Source organism: Drosophila grimshawi, unplaced genomic scaffold (assembly GCF_018153295.1).
Source record: "Drosophila grimshawi isolate 15287-2541.00 unplaced genomic scaffold, ASM1815329v1 contig_44, whole genome shotgun sequence".
Classification (NCBI taxonomy): domain Eukaryota; kingdom Metazoa; phylum Arthropoda; class Insecta; order Diptera; family Drosophilidae; genus Drosophila; species Drosophila grimshawi.
Window position 1 is genome coordinate 4,562,359 of NW_025063240.1, and position 19,974 is coordinate 4,582,332.

General features: G+C 43.4%; 9 protein-coding genes across 10 annotated transcripts; 5 read left to right on the forward strand and 4 right to left on the reverse strand.

Moving 5' to 3' along the window:
• The first annotated feature begins 170 nt into the window (after nt 1-170).
• Nucleotides 171-1,023, forward strand: LOC6557812 (ninjurin-B). The gene is made up of 3 exons (XM_001985228.3): nt 171-408; nt 658-812; nt 891-1,023. Exons 1-3 carry the CDS (start codon nt 171-173, stop codon nt 1,020-1,022), a joined length of 525 nt encoding a protein of 174 aa, XP_001985264.2. The 3' UTR covers nt 1,023.
• Nucleotides 1,024-1,715: 692 nt separating this feature from the next.
• LOC6557827 (short/branched chain specific acyl-CoA dehydrogenase, mitochondrial) lies at nt 1,716-5,875 on the reverse strand. The gene is made up of 4 exons (XM_001985227.3): nt 5,705-5,875; nt 5,516-5,621; nt 2,712-3,190; nt 1,716-2,525 (listed from the first exon to the last, which is right to left on the reverse strand). Exons 1-4 carry the CDS (start codon nt 5,738-5,740, stop codon nt 1,902-1,904), a joined length of 1,245 nt encoding a protein of 414 aa, XP_001985263.1. The 5' UTR covers nt 5,741-5,875; the 3' UTR covers nt 1,716-1,901.
• A 349-nt stretch (nt 5,876-6,224) lies between these two features.
• On the forward strand, nt 6,225-7,202 carry LOC6557836 (60S ribosomal protein L26). Of its 2 annotated transcripts, none has more exons than XM_001985226.3 (2): nt 6,225-6,307; nt 6,550-7,202. In XM_001985226.3, exon 2 carries the CDS (start codon nt 6,568-6,570, stop codon nt 7,018-7,020), a length of 453 nt encoding a protein of 150 aa, XP_001985262.1. In that variant the 5' UTR covers nt 6,225-6,307; nt 6,550-6,567; the 3' UTR covers nt 7,021-7,202. The 2 variants fall into 2 exon arrangements, with proteins under 2 accessions (XP_001985262.1, XP_032589900.1); XM_032734009.2 differs by lacking the exon at nt 6,225-6,307 and adding an exon at nt 6,340-6,425.
• A 552-nt stretch (nt 7,203-7,754) lies between these two features.
• LOC6557842 (gametocyte-specific factor 1 homolog) lies at nt 7,755-8,375 on the forward strand. The gene is made up of 2 exons (XM_001985225.3): nt 7,755-7,949; nt 8,011-8,375. Exons 1-2 carry the CDS (start codon nt 7,770-7,772, stop codon nt 8,278-8,280), a joined length of 450 nt encoding a protein of 149 aa, XP_001985261.1. The 5' UTR covers nt 7,755-7,769; the 3' UTR covers nt 8,281-8,375.
• Nucleotides 8,289-9,029, reverse strand: LOC6557844 (gametocyte-specific factor 1 homolog). Its single transcript, XM_001985224.2, has 2 exons — nt 8,817-9,029; nt 8,289-8,741 (listed from the first exon to the last, which is right to left on the reverse strand). Exons 1-2 carry the CDS (start codon nt 9,003-9,005, stop codon nt 8,373-8,375), a joined length of 558 nt encoding a protein of 185 aa, XP_001985260.2. The 5' UTR covers nt 9,006-9,029; the 3' UTR covers nt 8,289-8,372.
• A 279-nt stretch (nt 9,030-9,308) lies between these two features.
• LOC6557855 (corepressor interacting with RBPJ 1) lies at nt 9,309-10,740 on the forward strand. The gene is made up of 2 exons (XM_001985223.3): nt 9,309-9,496; nt 9,573-10,740. The coding sequence occupies exons 1-2, from the start codon at nt 9,425-9,427 to the stop codon at nt 10,623-10,625; spliced, it is 1,125 nt and encodes a 374-aa protein (XP_001985259.1). The 5' UTR covers nt 9,309-9,424; the 3' UTR covers nt 10,626-10,740.
• An 11-nt stretch (nt 10,741-10,751) lies between these two features.
• Nucleotides 10,752-12,667, reverse strand: LOC6557863 (COP9 signalosome complex subunit 1b). Its single transcript, XM_001985222.3, has 2 exons — nt 12,533-12,667; nt 10,752-12,477 (listed from the first exon to the last, which is right to left on the reverse strand). The coding sequence occupies exons 1-2, from the start codon at nt 12,563-12,565 to the stop codon at nt 10,897-10,899; spliced, it is 1,614 nt and encodes a 537-aa protein (XP_001985258.1). The 5' UTR covers nt 12,566-12,667; the 3' UTR covers nt 10,752-10,896.
• A 401-nt stretch (nt 12,668-13,068) lies between these two features.
• On the forward strand, nt 13,069-16,133 carry LOC6571153 (pre-mRNA-processing factor 6). The gene is given in 5 exon segments (XM_043215340.1): nt 13,069-13,205; nt 13,207-13,220; nt 13,283-14,801; nt 14,870-15,823; nt 15,877-16,133. Coding segments are annotated over 5 exon segments (2,796 nt in total). The 5' UTR covers nt 13,069-13,121; the 3' UTR covers nt 16,102-16,133.
• On the reverse strand, nt 16,076-19,675 carry LOC6571152. The gene is made up of 4 exons (XM_043215341.1): nt 19,497-19,675; nt 17,677-18,388; nt 16,434-17,294; nt 16,076-16,370 (listed from the first exon to the last, which is right to left on the reverse strand). The coding sequence occupies exons 1-4, from the start codon at nt 19,654-19,656 to the stop codon at nt 16,130-16,132; spliced, it is 1,974 nt and encodes a 657-aa protein (XP_043071276.1). The 5' UTR covers nt 19,657-19,675; the 3' UTR covers nt 16,076-16,129.
• Nucleotides 19,676-19,974: the final 299 nt, after the last annotated feature.

A 19,974-nucleotide genomic window follows, 5' to 3' on the forward strand; every position in this document is an offset into this window, starting at 1 on the left:
GTCATGTTCGGTTCCGTTTATCAGCAAAAAGACCACAAATGGCAAAAACCGCAAGTTCTTTTTTTTAAGCTTCAGAATTGTGTAAATAGTCCAGTTGTTAAACGCAATTAGCTCATTGTTAATTAATGTGTCCAGTTGACCAAACGATATATTTATTTTTTTGTTAGACAATGGGCCGCACCAGCGAGGTGGTTATCGATGTCGAGGATGCGCTCAGCTCCGAGGGCAGCTTTGCCAGCACCGTCGGAGGACAATGCTGTGCTGGTGCCGGTGACAAGTTGGCGGAGGATGATGAACAGGTAGCGAAGGCAAAGGAAGTTGCTGCCACAGAACGAGAGAGTCTCAAGAAAAGTCCCAGTGAATTATCAGCGGGAAATAACTATGCGACCAGTAAAAATGTAGCTGAAGGTAAGTGAATTAGATGAGCTGAAATATTCGAATGCCTATTTGGAGTTGTTGTTATAGTCTAAGATATGTAGTTGCGTTTAAAATATAATCATGGAGATAAAGTGCAGTAAGTTCAGAAGTAGATACAATATGCAGTTATAGTTATTTATAAATAAATGCGCTATTTTTAAATACGTCTCTTGCTGTTCTTGCAACCAACTCAATAAGAAACTAAACTAACATCATCTTTTACATTTCTCCCGATTTAAGGACTCATGGACATTGCTCTGCTCTCGGCAAATGCCAATCAGCTGCGTTTTCTGATCACCTACAATCATGAGGCATCCACATTCTACTGCAGTCTGGTTCTGGTCATACTCTCGCTGGTCCTCCAGGTACTCGTGGGCATTGTGCTGACCTTCAAGGTATGTCAATGGATAATTATTATTAAAACAGCATAAATAAACACACTAATTGCTAATTGCTCATTCATTCATTCACAGCGACGCTTAAAACACTGCCAGAGTCGTTGGTATATAAGAACTAATGAGATACTTGTTATGGGTGTATTCCTTATCACTGTGATCAATGTGCTGCTGGCTGCATTTACCACGACCGACGGACATTCGAATTAGACGTACAGCAATTCTTTTCATATCTTTTTAATTTTAATTGTTTTTTATACAAAGTACAAAAAAAAAAAATGAAAGAGTAATTGGCAACAATTGTAAGACTCCTGCGAGCGAGCTGCCTCCATCTCTGTGGCAATTGTGGCAATCTGATGCTGAATGATGATGACTGAAAGTTATAGATGCGAAATAGCATTGCTGTTTTCTGATATTGGCTTCGAACAGTTGGACTTCAGACTGCACAAGAATGTCATTTGAATGTCAAATGATATAGATTTTTGTTAATTAAAATGTTAGTAAAATATACCTAGAAAATCTTTTATATAAATATATATACTACTCTAATTTTGTTGTCCCCTTTTTTGGCCTGTTTGTTTTGGTCACTTGGCATCACTGGTCGCCACAAAATTAAGGAGGCAACCAATGCAAAACCTACATTAAATTAAATTTGGGAAAATTGTAATATTGTTTTTAATGCGTAATATGTCACCTCGTAAGTCACTGGTCATTGGTTATAATTACTTCTAAATGAATACAGTGCTTTTAATCTGTTCAAACTAAACTAGCTATGGATATTTGAGCATTCCTTGATCCTCAAGCTATGGCAATCGGTTATTACTAAAACAGCGAACTGATTTATCAATTTATCTCGCTATATTAACCGATTGACATTCCAAGTCAAGTAAAAAACGCTTTAGCTCAGTTTAAAAATTTAATTGTATTTGATACAATATGTAACAAAAGAATTGTAAATGCGTTGGCAACAATCGATGATGATTGTTTAATCAGATGTGTTAAATGCACTTGACGTATCTGACGTACGATATCTCAGCTTTATATATATATAGATAGAAACGATTGACTTAGGGATTAGAAGTGTGTTGCTTAACCGGAAACCTCCTTTTTGATGCACTTGGCAATGGTGCTCAACTGCATGTTGGTAGTGCCCTCATAGATTGCACCGATCTTGGCATCACGATAGTATTTCTCCTGGGGGAAGTCGCGCGTGAAGCCAACGCCTCCCATCCAGTCAACGCATTTGGTCGCCGCACGCTGAGCCACCTCTGAGGCATAGAACTTAGCCATGGCCGCCTCCTTGAGGAAGGGCACGCCCGCCTCCTGGAGGCGAGCCGCATTGTAGGTGAGCAGACGAGCCGCCTCAATCTCTGTGGCAATTGTGGCGATCTGATGCTGCATGGACTGGAAGTTATAGATGGCGTCGCCGAACTGCTTGCGCTCCAACAGATATGGAATTGTCGCATCAAATGTGCCCTGGGCCAGGCCCACCATCTGGGCACCAATGCCGATGCGGCCCTCGTTAAGGAACCCAGCCGCATACTTGTAGCCATGCCCGAAGGTGCCCAGGATATTTTCCTCGGGCACACGGACATTGTCAAAGGTCACCATGCAAGTGCCAGAGGCACGGATGCCCAGCTTATCCTCCGGCTTGTTCACAATCAGACCAGGAGTATCGCGATCCACAATGAAGGTCGTTATGCCACGATAACCCTTAAGAAAAGAACGAAATCAATTAGAATTTGGATTAGGTTGAGTAAAGGATTTTGAAATTTGCAAGAGGCTTTCACCAACTTTCTGAAATATTTTCCTTTTTGTTTTTGCGTGTAAATATGTAATTTAAATCTCTAAATATTTCCATGTTAAGCTAAAAGATTATTTTTTTGTAATTCTACTCACATCTTCGGGCTTGGCATTGGCAAAGACCAGAAAAACACCAGCGATATCTGAGTTGGAGATCCACATCTTGGTGCCATTGAGCACATAGTGAGAGCCATCCTTCTTGGCCACAGTCTTTAGGGAAAAGGCATCGGAGCCAGCGCCAGGCTCTGTTAAAGCAAAACTGCCGGCATATTCTTGTGCCAATTTGGGCAAATATTTGGCCTTTTGTTCCGCGTTGCCAAACTTGATCATCAGCGAGTTAACCAGTGTGTTGTGGATGTCCACAAGAGCGGCGACCGCTGGATCAATCTTGGACAGCTCCTCGACGACAATGATGTTGGTCATGAAATTGCAACCGCTGCCGCCCAGTTCCGTATCGATTTCGATGCCCATCAGGCCATTCTCGAAAACGGCCTTCACCACAGATGGATCGAACTTGTGTTCAAAGTCCATTTTCTTGACCAATGGCAGGATTTGATCCTGCGCCAATTTAGCCACTAAAAAAAGATAATAACAAAAAAAAAAACATTGAGAATTTAGTTGTGCACACAAAGCTTCCGTGAACTTTTCACAAGTCATGATGCTATGTTATATAAGCTTTATTGTGAAAAGCTTTCTTGCAAGCTTTCAAAATTCGTTAATCAAACTGGTCCCCGGCTAGCTGTGTGTGTGTGTGTGTGTGTGTGTTTATATCGTTTTGTGATTGTGTGCGTGTCTACGCGTGTATCCACTTTATCAATTCTGCCGCTTATTTTATGCTTGCGTGTCGCTCTCTCTGAAAAGTACCGCTCTCACACGCTCTGTCTCTCTCTCTCGCTCTCTTTCGCATGCATAAGCGCTATACAATAAATATGAATGTATAAGTGTAAACACATATGTATATATATTATGTATTTTTTATAGTTATCTTTTGCAGCATTTTTTTGTCGAATTGTTTAGCTTCTAAATGACGTGCGACGTGCACACGCCTATTTTTTTTTTTGTTTTGACGAATGTTACGTTGCAAAGATTAATATGTGAAAAATATTTACTTGCAAGATGCAAATAATGCAACAATGTCCTAGTGTGCGTTTTGATTTCCTAATTTGGTTTTAAGTAGCATACACATTTTGAACACAACTGTACCAATTAATTTACTATTATTTTCAAACTGTTTTAGTTTTAAATATTTGTTCTACGTGATATAAATTTTCCAGTCTATAATTTAGTTTTAGATTGATGGAGCAGCTTAGGCATCTTTCATGCAAACTGCACAGCAATTGTTACGCAACAATGATTAATATGATCAACAGCGACATCAGCAACAAGCGGCACCTGAAATACCCTTCTTCTATCTCATTCGGTTTTTTTTTTTTTCAAAAAAATGTCAACTCTCCAACTAAGAGACAGCGGGGGATGTGGTGGTCCAAGGAATAATATACTCCTCTTTCCACGTTCCACTGGCTCAACTCTCTAGGCGAGTAAACGACTCAAAGTGACTAAAGCACATTCCATTGCCCCGTCGTTTCCACTAGAACAGTGAACACAGTTGAGCGGCCGGCTTTTGCCACAAGTCGCATTTTAATTGCTCTATCACAAGTGTAACGCTGTAGAGTTAAATTCAAGTAACAACTAAACAGCTGACTGACTTGTGAAAACCCAAGCGAAAAAGAGATATCTCCTCTTTTTATTATAAATAACCAACTCAACATTTTTCCCCACACCCAACTTACATTCGAACACGCGACTTATTTATACTCCAAGCTTCTGTCCTTTAACACACAGCGCCAACAACAGCCGTCAGCCGATGTCGTCGTGAGCAGACTCTGTTAAAGCACCAAAGCTATTTTTAGCACACACACACGCGCACACGCCTCGCATTTATGTTATGTTTCTTGTTCTTAGCCGCGTCGTAATTGTTAAAAAAGAGTAGTGAAAAATAAAAAGTGAAAATAATTATTTGTTGTCTTTTTGCTGTTCGAAATGTACTTCAATATTTTAAGTTATAAGAGTGTACAAAATTGCCACGTTGTCAGTGAAAATGTGATTATATATATAAAATCTTTATCGGCATATCAAATATATATATTTATATATATATATATATATATATTTGATATACCGATAAAGAGATATATATATATATATATATATATATATATATATATTATATGCATGTATTTAGATAAAAAATTTGCATCCATAAAATAATGCTTATACTAGGAAGGATATAATTATCCTGTAAGTTTTTTGTTTGCCTTCTCGAAAAAGCAACTATTAAAAAAAAATTATATAATTGTTTTGCTTGCTTTATTAAGCAAATTAAATAATTTAAAGAATGAGCGGCGCAAAATCTGCCAATAAACTGCAATAAAATGAAGTACTAATCAAATACACTTAAAACCAAGTGTTTTCATTATTACAGCAGGAAGCGAGTGTGGGAAATTCGATTTTCCACTATCAAATCGAAAAAGAAGCTTATCTTTTTGCCCCCTCCCACCTGCTGCCTCTCCCCACTCCCAACTCCTCTCCCTAACCAGAAACCGTTCATTATCAGCACGAGCATGTGAATCGAGAAATATGCATTCATTATTCTGACCTATGCTGGTATGCAAACATTGTATTAAATAATAAATTAATAAAATAACAATGTCGATAACAAAACCACAACATTTAAGACAACATGGGCCGATCAAATTACGTAACAAAAAACTGATGTTGAGCACAAAAAAAAAAAAAAAATTAAACAAATACACACGCAAAAGTAATCTTAAAAGTGTTAAAGGCTCTGAAAATTCCAAACGCATTGTTGTTAAAATTAACTGAAATGTTAAAGGACTCACCCGTCTCCTTCATCATTTTCTCATCGTCGGTGAGGTGAGTTATTGGCGGGGGCAGTCCCGTTGCCGAGGACATAGCGGCACTTTGCTGACGTGCTGCATTCGCCAGCTGCAGAAGCCCAAGAGAAAGAAGCAGAATTTCAAGTTCAAAGTCAGTTGTGTAGTTTGCAGGGGGCGTGGCAATAAACTTACCATACGCATGGGCAACTTTTTAATGCTGTTCATCATCTTAATTGGATGTGAGTGTGTGGGCAAGGAGAGTAAATTGAATTGACCTGAAACTGGACACTATTTCGAGCTCTGACCACCTGAACAACCGCAACAGTTGACTTCACATGCGCGACTGATTTCCAAATAGGCTCCAGTGAAAGATTTTGGGCACCGATCAGCAAGAAGAAAATCAAGAATTTAAAAGCTCTCAGTTAACAAACTCAACATAGATGGTGTGTTTATAAAGTGTGGCCGTTATGCAGCATACGGTGCTTTTCCATTAGTTTGATTAAAAGCAAAAATAAAATATTTCTCATCAATTATTTGCGATATTTATTTTGATAACAGTATTAAATTAACTTTTCAAGCTAACAATATTATTAAAAAATAAATTCACAATTCCAATTAGCTTTTTTTCGCCTTTAAGAGCACAACGGTTGAGTATATCCATCTCAAGAGTGGCAACGCTCTTTGACAGTGTTGTAAAGCGTTGTGATACCATTTTGAGTACAATTTTTTAACACTTCCGCCGGTCGCAGCTGTCAAAATTCTTTCTTTTCGTTGTTATTACGACGGTAGTTTGGTGTAAGTTTTTGAGTTCGATATAATTTCGCATTTGTTCAGCCATCATTGTTCATTTTGACGCATTAATAATGCAAATGCGTAGCACAAACCACAACGCACATAATTTAAGTGAAATTGTGTACGTTTTCAATTTTGTTGTGTGAAAACTGACGGCAAAAGCAAAAAAACAAATGGGAATAAAATAAGAAATCGATAAAGAAACATTGCTAATCACTGGAAATTTTTAACTGTTTCCCTCACAGCCCACACAGCCAATCAGAATGAAGTTGAACAAGTTCGTGTCGTCTTCGCGCAGGAAGAACCGCAAGCGTCACTTCCAGGCGCCTTCCCATATCCGCCGTCGCCTCATGTCCGCCCCCCTATCCAAGGAACTGCGCCAGAAATACAACGTGCGCTCGATGCCCATTCGTCGGGACGACGAGGTGCAAGTGATCCGTGGCCATTACAAGGGCAACCAGGTGGGCAAAGTGGTCCAATCGTATCGCAAGAAATTCGTCGTTTACATCGAGAAGATTCAGCGCGAGAATGCCAACGGCACCAACGTCTACGTCGGTATCCATCCCAGCAAGGTGCTCATTGTCAAACTCAAGCTCGACAAGGATCGCAAGGCCATTTTGGAGCGTCGCAGCAAGGGACGCTTGGCGGCATTGGGCAAGGATAAGGGCAAATATACCGAAGAAACTGCTGCTGCTCAGCCAATGGAAACCGCGTAAACAACAACAACAGTAACAAAAACAACATCAGTAACAAAAACAATAACAGAGCATAAAATTCGCCAACTGTTGTTACTGTTTACAGTTTTAGTGTCAAATGAGAAAACAACAGAAAATTGTGTGAAGTGTGAGGAAATGCCGCAATTGTTTTACAATAAAGAACAGTTACATTTTCCCCAAAAGTTTGTAAATTACAAATCTGTTTCTTTTTTAAGTGTTTATGTACTGGCTGTCAATTAAGGTGTATTATTGAGAAAAGGCAGTTGTTTGCATGAAAGAATATTGAAATGTGAAAATGCGAAATTTATTTATAAAACTTATATGGATGTTTTCTATATTGAAAGGGGGTTTAAAATTTTATACTCGACGTAAATAAGACGTTGCCAAATGTCAGTTTAACTTTAAACTCCATACAATAATTTCAAACTAACCACCTAATAGAGTTAAATTTAATCGAATTAATTTTTGGTAATTCTTGTGACAGCACTTTGAAGCATTAAGCAAAATTACTTGCAAATAAAAACTTTAATATTTTAAAATATAGGTCGAGGCCCACAATGTGAAAGTTTCAAATATGTATCGAAGCAGGTGAGTATAAGTATCGAGTCTCGATGTTTTTGAATCCAACGCGCCTCAATATCGAAGGCAGTTTTCACTCATCGATAGCAACAATTGTTGAGACCTTGTAGTTTGAGCGGTTATTCAGAATTTTGTTTTGGGTGTAGACATCGAATTTTCTATTTCGAAAAATGGCGTCGTCAGATTCGTTTAATGATTTTGTAACATGTCCCTACAATAAGGCTCATAAACTTATTCGTGGACGTTTGACAAAGCATTTGGAACGCTGCAGCCGCATTTCGGGCAACTCGAAACAATTTCTGGTATGTCCCTATAATGAGAATCATCGCTACAAAGCCGAAGAGTTGAGTGTGAGTATCAAAATTGTTACCTGCTGTAACTTGTTGATTAATACGAAATCTTCATCTGCAGCTGCACATGAAAGAATGCCCGGAACGCATTCGCTGGCACAGCGAATTGCAAAAGGAAGATCCTCGGCAACAGGCCACAGAAACTACATGGAGTATTTCAGCTGAATGTGAGGAGGATTGGGACAAGGAACCCGATGTGCCCACATATAATCCCATTAAATATTGTGAGGACAATTTTGTGGCACGCACAACTGCCATAAACGGAAAATCGAAAGCAGCACGACGTGATTTTCGTGCCAATGAACGACGCCGTCTTGCCGGCAAACAGTAAAATCTGAATTTTTCTTTTTTCTTTCTTTTACAAAAATATTTACGTGTATTTTGAAGCAATATTTAAAATATACAAAGATATTTGTCTTAAGCTTAGCGATTGCGATTTGGTAATTTGTATGGTGACGATCGCTGCGCTGATGATGTGGAGGACGATGTGATCTTTGTTGGAGCTAATCTTTGTTGTCTGGGCGACTGTTCCTCATCGCTGTCGTGCCCCAATTGACGCCGGCGCTCCTGTTTAATGAACGCTTTGCGCTGTGAGGGAAACATGCCCTTTGGTTCTCGCACAATATTCGCACTGGCCACGTACAACTGGGGATTGTAGTCGGGCACATCTTCGTCGTCCCAGTTCTCGTCGGGTTCTATCTTTTCGTGTTTCGTCTCATCGGTGGGCGCGGCGGGCGCACTTTGCTGATAATGGGCGATGATCTTGCGATCTACGCAAGATCTTGTGTGTTGCTGCAGGTGTGTGTGTGAGAGAGTGTGTATATGTGTGAGTGAGAGAATTGGAGCAAAGTTCTGAACGCGACTTACGACATAATCTTTTTCGGGTATTAGATGCGCCTTGTTGAAGGGACACACGAGCAATTCCACTTCGTCTTTATGAATCTCGCGACATTTCAGTATATGTTGTTGCAGTTTTTTGCGCAGCATTTTGTGCGCCTTGTTGTATGGACACGAAACCATATCGTTTGCATCCATTTCATTAGTATATGCGGACATGCTGCCAATCTAATTTCAAAATATTGCTTCGCGTAATTGTGTTTTTCAATTAAGTGTTGGCTAACGTTGCAGCGTATCTTAAAGCAGAGTTGCTTTGTTAGGCCTCTTCTTGTGAACTAATTGGTACAATCAGTAATCGATTAGTAATATAAAAAAACAATAAATAATTACTACAAAAACTACAGATTTGGTGCAAATAATGCATGTTTGAAAGCATAACGAACCCTAGGTTATCTGAGTAATCGAAAACTCAGCAAGGCAGCAATGTAAACATATCGATATATATCGCGAAGACACTATATATTTATACACAAGCAAACACAGACTCAATTTCGAGTTGACTTTTCGGAACGCAGCAAATAATTGTAAAATTTACGCTTCATATATTGAAAATATTGGAACTTTATTAAGTTAACAAGATGGGCAAAGGTTTTAACAATTACATGTGCAAGAAATTCTTCCATCCCGCCTCCAGGGATAATCTCAAACGGGTAAATAACAACAAAACGTTTATGTTTGAAACAAAACATTTAAAATTATACATAAAATCTATCTAATCTTATCTAGGTTTGGATGGCGGAGCAGCAGGCTGAGGCATACAAAAAGAAACAGGAGGAGCTTCGCACACAGTACGAGAAGGAGCAGAATCTGCACGAGAACAAGGCGATGCTCAGCAAAGACAGCAAGGACAAGCTGAGTGTCAATTTTATGTACGAACCGCCGCCAGGTGTGCGCAAGGAGCGTGAAAGGGATGACGATGAACCCGAATACAAATTCGAATGGCAGCGCAAATATAATGCACCACGTGAATCCTACTGCAAAGGCGACACCGAAATCCGAGATCAACCATTTGGCATTCAGGTGCGCAACGTTCGCTGCCTCAAGTGCCACAAATGGGGGCACATCAATACTGACAAGGAGTGCAGCATGTATAGCATCTCGATGAGTGAGGCACGCAAACTGCACTCCGAATCGGAAGCCAACGATATCATGTCCAAGAACGTGCTCGAAGAGCAAATGAAGGAGGATGGCCTAATGATGAAGCGTTCGGCGTTGGAGCTGCAGAGCATCAAGGATGTGCAACAGCGCCATCAACTTGTGCCTAGCGACGATGAGGAGGAGGCCACACGTGCCGCCCATCAACAGAATCCGGAGCTGCTCTTCCTTAAATCGCTCAGCAAGAAACAGAAACTGAAGCTGCTCAAGAAACTCGAGAAAATTGAGCGCATGAAGAAAAAATCATCCAAGCTGAGCAAAAAGAAAAAATCCAAAAAGGACAGCAAAGACAAGTCGAAAGACTCTTCAGTCAGCTCCTCCGGCTCCTCATCAGACTCAGACAGCGATTTGGGTGACCAAAAGAAACGCCAGAAAAGCAAATCCAAACTCAATGGTCATCATCATCATCAGGAGAGATCTCGTTCGGAACGAGATCATCGTCCGAGGGAAACCACAAGCCGACGACATCAAATTGACACACCAACTGCCGAGGGGCGGCACAAAGCCGGCCGAAACAATGGTCATCGAGACAGATCAAGGAGCGCTCAGCGCGACGAGCGTTCCAGGCGTCGCAGTCCGGACAATCATCGCCAGCGGGAACACAAAAAGCGCGAAAGACGCTAAAATTTCTTTTTATGCATTTTACATTTTTATAATCGCTGCTGTTGTAAAATCAATATAAACTTTTTATAAATGAAGATTCTTTGTTAAACTATAAACGCAATTTAGAAAAGAAAGAGTAATTTGGTATTAATTAATTAGCTTTGCTATTAGACTTTATTTAGCAGCACACAGAAAGAGAAAATGAAAGATGAACTTGCAGCTTGGTTATCGTCGAATTTATTAATGGTCTCTCTCAATATATATTTATTTTTTGATGCCTGCTATTTCTCCTCTAAATGCGAGCAAGTTGTGCGGCAGTTGTGCTGGAGCCGGCCGAGACACAGAGCTCGGCGCCGTGATTGCTGCTGCCACCGTCGCGTGAGATGCTCTTCACATGGATGTGACTCTTGAGCATGGCGGCGCGCAGGATGAGCATGCGTGTGTGCCGCTGATATTGTTTGCCCATGAGCAGGGCACGCTCGAAAGTGCTGTTCCGCTGATCCGCCTCCTTGGCGTACAGTATCCGATTGTGTGAATCGATGCGCGCCTGTATCTGACCATCCAATATCAACTGCATCACCTCGTTCTCCAGATCCCCAATCGTTGAATTGAAGGCGGTGGCCATTTTGTGCATATCGGCGGACATATACGGGCTAAAGTATTGGATCAGTGCACGATTGCGTATCTTCGTGTAGAGTGTGTTGACATGTGGCGCTATATACATGTCCACCAGCAGATTGTCACGGATCTCGTCGAGCAGCGTCAAACAGCTGGCATAATTGCTCTCATAGAACTTGAAGATAATGTCGCGCAGTTGCGGCTCCAGTTCCAGGAACAATTTGAACGATGTGGATGCGATGACCAGACGCTTCAGCTCCGGACGATCGAATGTGGCCAGGGCACAGAGGCCGCCATAGACGGCCACATTGCTGGGGGAGATCATTTCGGGAAAATCACAATGATCAAAATTGGCAGCCAAAAAATGCTTTGCGGCCACTTTATATTTCTTTTGCTGCAGCTCGGCCAAGCCGGCGGCGCACTCGAGCCGTGTATGCACCTGGGCATTAGCCTCCTTGGTGCCTTCCGAGAAATCCGGTGTGCTCTCCGCCTTCGATATGTAGCTCATGACATGCGCCCAGTTCTTCAAGTAAATCGAGACTTTGATGACATTGAGACACATATTGACTACATGCTTGCCACTAGTGCAATAATCTCGTGCACGTGAATAACATTTCAAGGCATTGGTCAGATCGCCACAGCTGAGATAATGATCAGCCAGATCGTCGTGGCCACGTCGAATGCTTTCCTTAATCGAATTCGATTTGTAGTTCTTCAGATCTGAGTCCAGTTTCTCCAGCTTTAAAGCCGCCTTCTTCATTTTCGCATCCACCCAGACAGCATCATAGGCAAATGCATCTTTTTCGGCACCTGATCCTGCTCCAGCTGCAGCTGCTCCAGCATTGGCCTGAGCCTGAGCTGCTGCTGCTGGTTGTGCAGCGATATCGGGCAGCGCAGCAACTGCAGCGGCAGCTGCAGCAGCATTGGCAACTGCCTGTTCAGCTCCAGCGGCAGCTGCAGTTGCGCCAGCACCATTGACCGCTTGGAGATCACTGAGGCGCTTGTGCAGCATCTGATAGACTTTCACGTTATACGTGGACTGCACATAGGTGATGGCCATTTTGAGGGACTCGAGTGCCAACAGGGGACAAACGTCCGCCACATAAATCAGTCGATCAAGTCGTGCAATGCCCGTGTATTGATTGGCGTACACCTCCAAGTCGATTGTGGGATTCTCCACAACAATTTGCTGCTCTTCGTTGTTCTCGTTGTCCTCGTTGGGCGGCGCATCCACTTGCATTGGCTCGACAGCATTCTTCATAAGGCATATTATTAAAATATATTCATATTAATAATAAATGATTAGTTACCTGCATTAGCGGCGGCATCGGCAGCACAGGCATCTTGCAGCGGTTGATTTGCAAGCGTAATTTGCGAAATTGATTAAAATGCTTTTTTCTCTTTGCCGACTTTTTGTTCTATTAGCAAATATCGAATACCAAATCGATTTCTTAACTCAACATATCGATATTTTGAACAGTCGGCCAGTGATGCTGTTGTGCTGTCAATTTAGCTTCATTTTCTGTTACATTGAAGTGTCTGCATTTTGAGAGCACAGGCATCTTGCAAATATTTCTTTATATAAAAAATCAATCTCTTAAGCACTTGGCCAGTGATGCTGTGCTGTTCAATCAATTTAGTCAATTTACTATTAGCAAATATCGCATGCCAAACCATTTGCTTTATCATGCAACATATCGATATTTTGAGCAATTTATTAGAGATGCTGTTGTGTTGTCAATTTAGCTTCTTTTTTTTCGGCTGTTTCATCTCTAGTGTCTGTATTCCGGGCGAATAGCACAATTGCAAGAAGCAGCCAACCGCAGTGCAAACGTTTTGTTTATTTCGTTGAATTTATATAAATAATAAATAGTAAAGCTAGCGTGAGCATTAAGAAAGATGTCAAACATAACCGCTGCGGTAATTGCTAACCGTAACAAGAAGCACTTTCTTGGAGTGCCGGCGCCGCTTGGCTACGTTGCCCGGCGTGGGACGCGGGTATATCTCAATTTTAGTTTTAGCTAACAGAAAAAAATATATATATTATATTTAAATTGCAGCGCCACTGGTTTCACTACACGTTCGGATATTGGTCCGGCGCGCGATGCCAATGATGTGTCCGACGATCGACATGCGCCACCAGCCACCAAGCGCAAGAAGAAGGACGAAGAGGAGGAGGAGGATGAGGATTTAAATGATTCCAATTATGATGAGTTTAGTGGCTACAGTGGCTCTCTCTTCTCCAAGGACCCGTACGATAAGGATGACGAAGAGGCGGACGCCATTTACGATTCAATTGAGAAGCGCATGGATGAGAAACGCAAAGAGTATCGCGATCGACGTCTGCGTGAAGATTTGGAGCGATATCGCCAGGAGCGTCCTAAAATTCAGCAACAATTCAGCGATCTCAAGCGTTCGCTGGCCACGGTCACCACGGAGGAATGGTCCACGATACCCGAGGTAGGCGACAGTCGCAATCGGAAGCAGCGGAATCCACGTGCCGAGAAATTTACACCACTGCCGGATAGCGTTCTCTCCCGCAATCTGGGCGGCGAGACAGCTGCCAGCTTGGATGCCAGCTCCGGGCTGGCTTCGATGGTGCCCGGCGTGGCCACGCCCGGCATGTTGACGCCCACCGGCGATTTGGATTTGCGTAAAATTGGTCAGGCGCGAAATACTCTAATGAATGTGAAGCTATCTCAGGTTTCTGACTCGGTGACGGGCCAAACAGTCGTCGATCCCAAGGGTTATCTGACCGATCTGCAGAGCATGATACCCACCTATGGCGGCGACATCAACGATATTAAAAAGGCCCGCCTGCTGCTGAAGAGCGTGCGCGAAACGAATCCCAATCATCCGCCTGCCTGGATAGCATCAGCCCGCCTGGAGGAGGTCACCGGCAAGGTGCAAATGGCTCGTAATCTTATTATGCGTGGCTGTGAGATGAATCCCCAGTCAGAGGATCTCTGGCTGGAGGCTGCACGTCTGCAGCCGCCGGACACAGCCAAAGCGGTAATTGCCCAGGCGGCGCGACACATTCCCACCTCGGTGCGCATCTGGATCAAGGCCGCCGATCTGGAAACGGAGACGAAAGCGAAGCGAAGAGTTTTTCGCAAAGCACTCGAGCACATACCGAATTCGGTGCGTCTGTGGAAGGCAGCGGTTGAGCTGGAGAATCCGGATGATGCACGCATTCTGCTCTCCCGTGCCGTCGAGTGCTGCAACACCAGTGTGGAATTGTGGTTAGCCTTGGCTCGGCTGGAGACGTATGAGAATGCGCGCAAGGTGCTGAACAAGGCGCGAGAGAATATACCCACAGATCGACAGATTTGGACAACGGCCGCCAAGCTGGAGGAGGCCAATGGCAACATACACATGGTCGAGAAAATTGTCGATCGTTCGCTGACATCGCTGACGGCAAACGGGGTGGAGATCAATCGGGATCACTGGTTCCAGGAGGCCATCGAGGCAGAGAAATCGGGCGCAGTCAATTGTTGCCAGGCAATTGTTAAAGCTGTCATAGGCATTGGTGTCGAGGAGGAGGATCGCAAACAGACCTGGATCGATGATGCCGATTTTGTGAGTATTTCATTGACAACTTTAATCGTAAGCGGGGCGATTTCTCATCTAATCCGTTTTCCATTTAGTGTGCCAAGGAGAATGCTTTCGAGTGTGCACGCGCCGTTTATGCCCATGCGCTGCAAATGTTTCCCTCGAAGAAGAGCATTTGGCTGCGTGCCGCATACTTTGAGAAGAATCATGGCACACGCGAATCCTTGGAGGCTTTGCTGCAGCGCGCCGTTGCCCATTGTCCCAAATCGGAGATACTCTGGCTGATGGGTGCCAAGTCGAAATGGATGGCTGGCGATGTGCCCGCTGCCCGTGGCATATTGTCGTTGGCCTTCCAAGCGAATCCCAATTCGGAGGATATTTGGCTGGCTGCCGTCAAGCTGGAGTCGGAGAACTCGGAATATGAGCGAGCCCGCCGCCTGCTGGCCAAGGCACGTGGATCGGCGCCGACGCCCCGTGTTATGATGAAATCGGCCCGTTTGGAATGGGCACTGGAGCGTTTCGATGAGGCGCTGCGTCTGCTCGCCGAGGCCGTTGAGGTTTTTCCCGAGTTCCCCAAACTGTGGATGATGAAGGGCCAGATTGAGGAGCAGCAGCGACGCACTGACGATGCGGCCGCAACCTATACGCTGGCACTGAAAAAATGCCCCACCTCGATACCCCTGTGGATACTCTCCGCCAATTTGGAGGAGCGCAAAGGTGTCCTCACCAAAGCACGCTCGATCTTGGAACGTGGAAGGCTGCGCAATCCGAAGATCGCTGTACTCTGGATGGAGGCGATACGTGTGGAGTTGCGAGCGGGTCTCAAAGAGATTGCCAGCACAATGATGGCGCGTGCGCTGCAAGAGTGTCCCAACGCTGGTGAGCTGTGGGCCGAGGCCATCTTCATGGAGACGAAGCCGCAGAGGAAAACCAAATCGGTGGATGCACTCAAGAAATGCGAACACGATCCGCACGTACTGTTGGCCGTGTCCAAGCTGTTCTGGTCGGAGCACAAGTTCTCCAAGTGCCGCGATTGGTTCAATCGAACAGTGAGTGCTAAAATTTGATTTGTTTTCTATTTATATTTATAAATAATTTTCAGGTGAAAATTGATCCGGATTTGGGCGATGCCTGGGCATATTTCTACAAATTTGAGCTGCTTCATGGCACGGAGCAGCAGCAGCAGGAGGTGCTCGAGCGTTGCATTGCCGCCGAGCCGACCCACGGCGAGTCCTGGTGCAGTGTGAGCAAGTGCATCCGCAACTGGCAGTTCAAAACGCCCGATGTTCTACGTGCGGTCGTCCAACAGCTAACCATACCCATTTAAAGTGCACATCCAATAAAGATCAAATCAGTTAACGGTGCATATATTCCTGAATGGTTGCGTGAATTCTCCTTCTGTGCTTGCAGAGCAGCTCCAAGAGAAGCAGGCTAACACTAATCGCAGCACCACAGACAAAGAAAACAAATGCGTAGCGACAATCGGTGAGGCCAATGGAGATGAATCCACCAACGGCGCTCTCACACTTCGGCTTCTGCGGTATCCACTTGCGTTCCTCGCGATTCACCAGGCTAACCTCGCGCTGCAAGCGTAATCTGCAACAGAAAACGATACTTGGTTGCAATGGCAATTATTTTTTTGTTTTATGCTCGACTCACTGTCTGCGGAATAGCTCCTTGTAGGGAAAGTTCTTGCGCGTTGGCACCGCCAGCATGGGCAATTGAAATGGCTCCAGTTCCATCAGGCCGCACTTTTCGGGCTCACTGAACGTATCGCTAACGATTTGATAGCCTGCCTGCAGCTCCACCTGATAGGCAAAGCTTCCTGTGCGCATTTTCTCCATGCCCAGCACGGGTCGCATATAAATGTAATCGCCGTGCGGGGCGATCTTCTTGTTGTATAGATTCTTCGTTGCCTGATCTGTGGATTCTGTGAAATATATCTTATTATATTGAGTATCTTGTACAAAGATTTCTAGCTTTGATTGGCTCAAGTCACCCAACGAACGAATCGAATTCGAGGGACTCTGCAGCAGGGCCACAATATTCGCCGAGAAGGAGGTGAAGAGAAAAACACCCGACACAAATGTGGTAAATACGATAATCCTAGTTGAAGAATTGCGCACATCCACATAGAATCCTTGCTGGCACATCGCACCCCACACAAAATTCCACGAATCCATATAGTTCATGTTGTGTGGATACGGAGAGAGAATGATTTCCAAGAGCAGCACAACCACAGTCAGGATTAACAATGCCAATATCGATATCCAAACATCCTCTTCAAATGGCATCGCAAAGATGTTGGCCACCACCGAAAGTGGAGGCTGTCGAAACATAATGCCAGCTCTCACATGATATGTGTCGGCCACAAAGCTAACCAGGGCAAATCGATCCAGCCGCATAAATATCGCCAGCTGGGCAAAGTCCAGCTCGTAGCGCTGAAAGCGACCCATTAAACCATCGAAGGACCCATTCGGCTGACGCCATCCATAATTGACGGTCTGGTATGTGTTATATCTGTTTTCAGTTCGAGAGAGAGAGAGAGTAATTGCAATTTTCACTACGAGCGGAAAATTAATGGCACTCATTGGGAAAGTCAGCAAACATTGCCTTACACTCGGAGGAAAAATTTGTCTGATATTAGAAATTAGAATTAATATTTAAGGATTAGGATTTGTAGTTTTTATTACAGGCTGGATTTTTCTAAAATGTCGCAAAGATATATAAAAATTTGCAGTGTGTTGTTTTCTACAATTCAGGCGGATTTTTTTCTGAGTGTAAATAAGGAATGGAAGCTATTAAAGTAAGCATTAATATCTGTATTATTTCGTTAGAAATTAGAAACTAGTTTAATTTGAATGCTTTATTTCCAGTGCGCTTTTTAGTTAGTGGAACTTACCTTATATTAAATTGATTAGCCAGCTCCAGCATGAGGCGATGATTGACTTTGGAAATGGTGTCGATATGCCTCTGGGTCATATCCTCAATGTTGGTGAACATATCGGGAAATGCAACAACTATGGCTGTATTGAAAACAATACCTTCCAGATTCTTTCTATATGTTATCGCCGAACCGAAGTGCTGCAGGGCATGCACAATGTGCCGTGGATTGCGCAGATGTTTGCCAACCAAGCGACGCTTGAGCGGCTTCCAGGCAGCCACCTTGTACACATCTATCAGCGTGACATTAAATGATGACTCCTCCCCCAAACTGTGCCAGAGCACACGCATTTCGCTGTCGGGCGGTATAAAGATCTCCTCGTCCCCGAGCAATTCCAAATCCTGTATATCTTGTGTGAGCAACAGCCAAAAGCGATTGGTGGTAAAATAATTATGCTCCGTAGCCGCCGACCAACGTAGCAAATTTAATGCACAGGGGCTATTGAAACGTAGCAACAAAATGCCCAATTTGTAGCTCAGCGGTGGCAACTCAAAGGACACCGGCCAGTGGGTCACATAATCCACCACAAAGCTGCGCGGTGGCGGCGCCTCCGGTGTGAGTGTCTCATTCCTCCAATGAGTCAAATCATTCAAACAGCTCTCCGTGATGACCTGCACATAGAAATTGTGTGCCCCAAAATGTTGCAGCAGCAAACTCAAAAGTTTCGCATCTGGAAATACACATTGAGAAAAACAAAACCAGATTGTGCTTAATATTTTAATTTGGCCTACGAATGTGCTAAGAAAGAAGTCGAATTGAATTTTAGAAAATCATCAAGGCGAACTCATTTAGAAAATATATTTATAAGAATAAAGATTGCATCTATCCAAAAGTCAGGATTTCTCTTTTCTTAATTGCATGGTACATTTTTCTATTTTTAGGAAAAATAGAAAAGGTTCTTTGTACGTTCAAAATTGAGACACTTAATACTTTTTTGCCGTCAGCTGGTTTGTGGGTTACTGCCTGGTTCAAGGCAGCACTCACATTTGGAGCTTGCTCTGCGATGGTTACCAGCTGGCTGCGACCATATTCAAAGACATCACAGTCTTCCACAGAGTCTTCGATATATCCAACTACATTTACGTTATTCATTGTCATCTTGGACTATTTAATACTTCCACTTCATTACTTTACGGCTTGTATAGTTGAGCATGGCATCTATTTGCTAAAAACATCGTCCTGCTCTCCATTGTCATCGTCCTACTCCTGGTGCTCTATATGTTCCGCGACTATGTGTATTACTATGTCATCCATCTGCTTAGGAAACTACGCAACGAAATGTCAAAAAAAGTGTGTAGAGCTCTTCTAAGTGCATCGAGATGGATAGACCAACAATTATCCTGGGTGCTACAGAAATTTGAGGTCAGGGAACGAACTGATGTCAATGCATTACAAACCGAATAATTTGTGTGGTTTCCCTGGATCGCAGCTGGAATATTGTTATAGTGTCCTGCCGGCATCTCTGCCTGTGCAAGGAGTGCTCCTTGCGGCTAGAACGTCTCGAAGATGGACACCAGTTTCCCGTTTGTCGGCACTTATGACTTATGACTTTAATATTAGTTTTAGTGTATAATATTAGTTTTAGTGTATGTTTTATTTAAGACATCAAATTAGAGATTTAAATAAATCTAAAAAATATGACGTTTTTTCTGGTATATCTTGAAATTATTTCGAAAAACAAGAAAATCTTTCAAGTTTTCGGAACGATTTTCTAAAAATTCAGGACAATTGTTTTTTCTGAGTGTAGTTACGCGCTTTAGGGCAAATCAGAAACTCACCGATGTCCGCATGACAAACAACCAGCAGCAGGTTGTGCACGCCACACTGGCGAAAGTAAGCGACTAGCATATCCGGCAATTGATTGCCCCACGAAACGCCTTTGAGCTGTGCCTGCTTCCGTTTCCGCGAGTGCGGCTGATGTTGCTGCTGCTCCGGCATTTGTCCGCGGGGGATTCCATCATCAACTGGCGGTGACACGTGGTCTGGCATTGATGTCGCAGTTGCTACTGCTGCTGCTGATGCTGATGCTGATGCTGCTGTTGTCAGCGTCCAAAACAAGAGCAACACCAACAGTGTTGGGAATATTAACGAATTCATGTTCTGACCGCGTGCTTTGTGAGTCCTTTGCATGGCTTTGTCGTTAACCAGCGGCTTTTATACCATGGTCAGTCCTGGTCAGCGTTGAGGCATTAACTATAATTGAGTTTTTTCCCTTTTTTTTTTTTAAGTGGCAATCAAATTATGCATTGATTACGC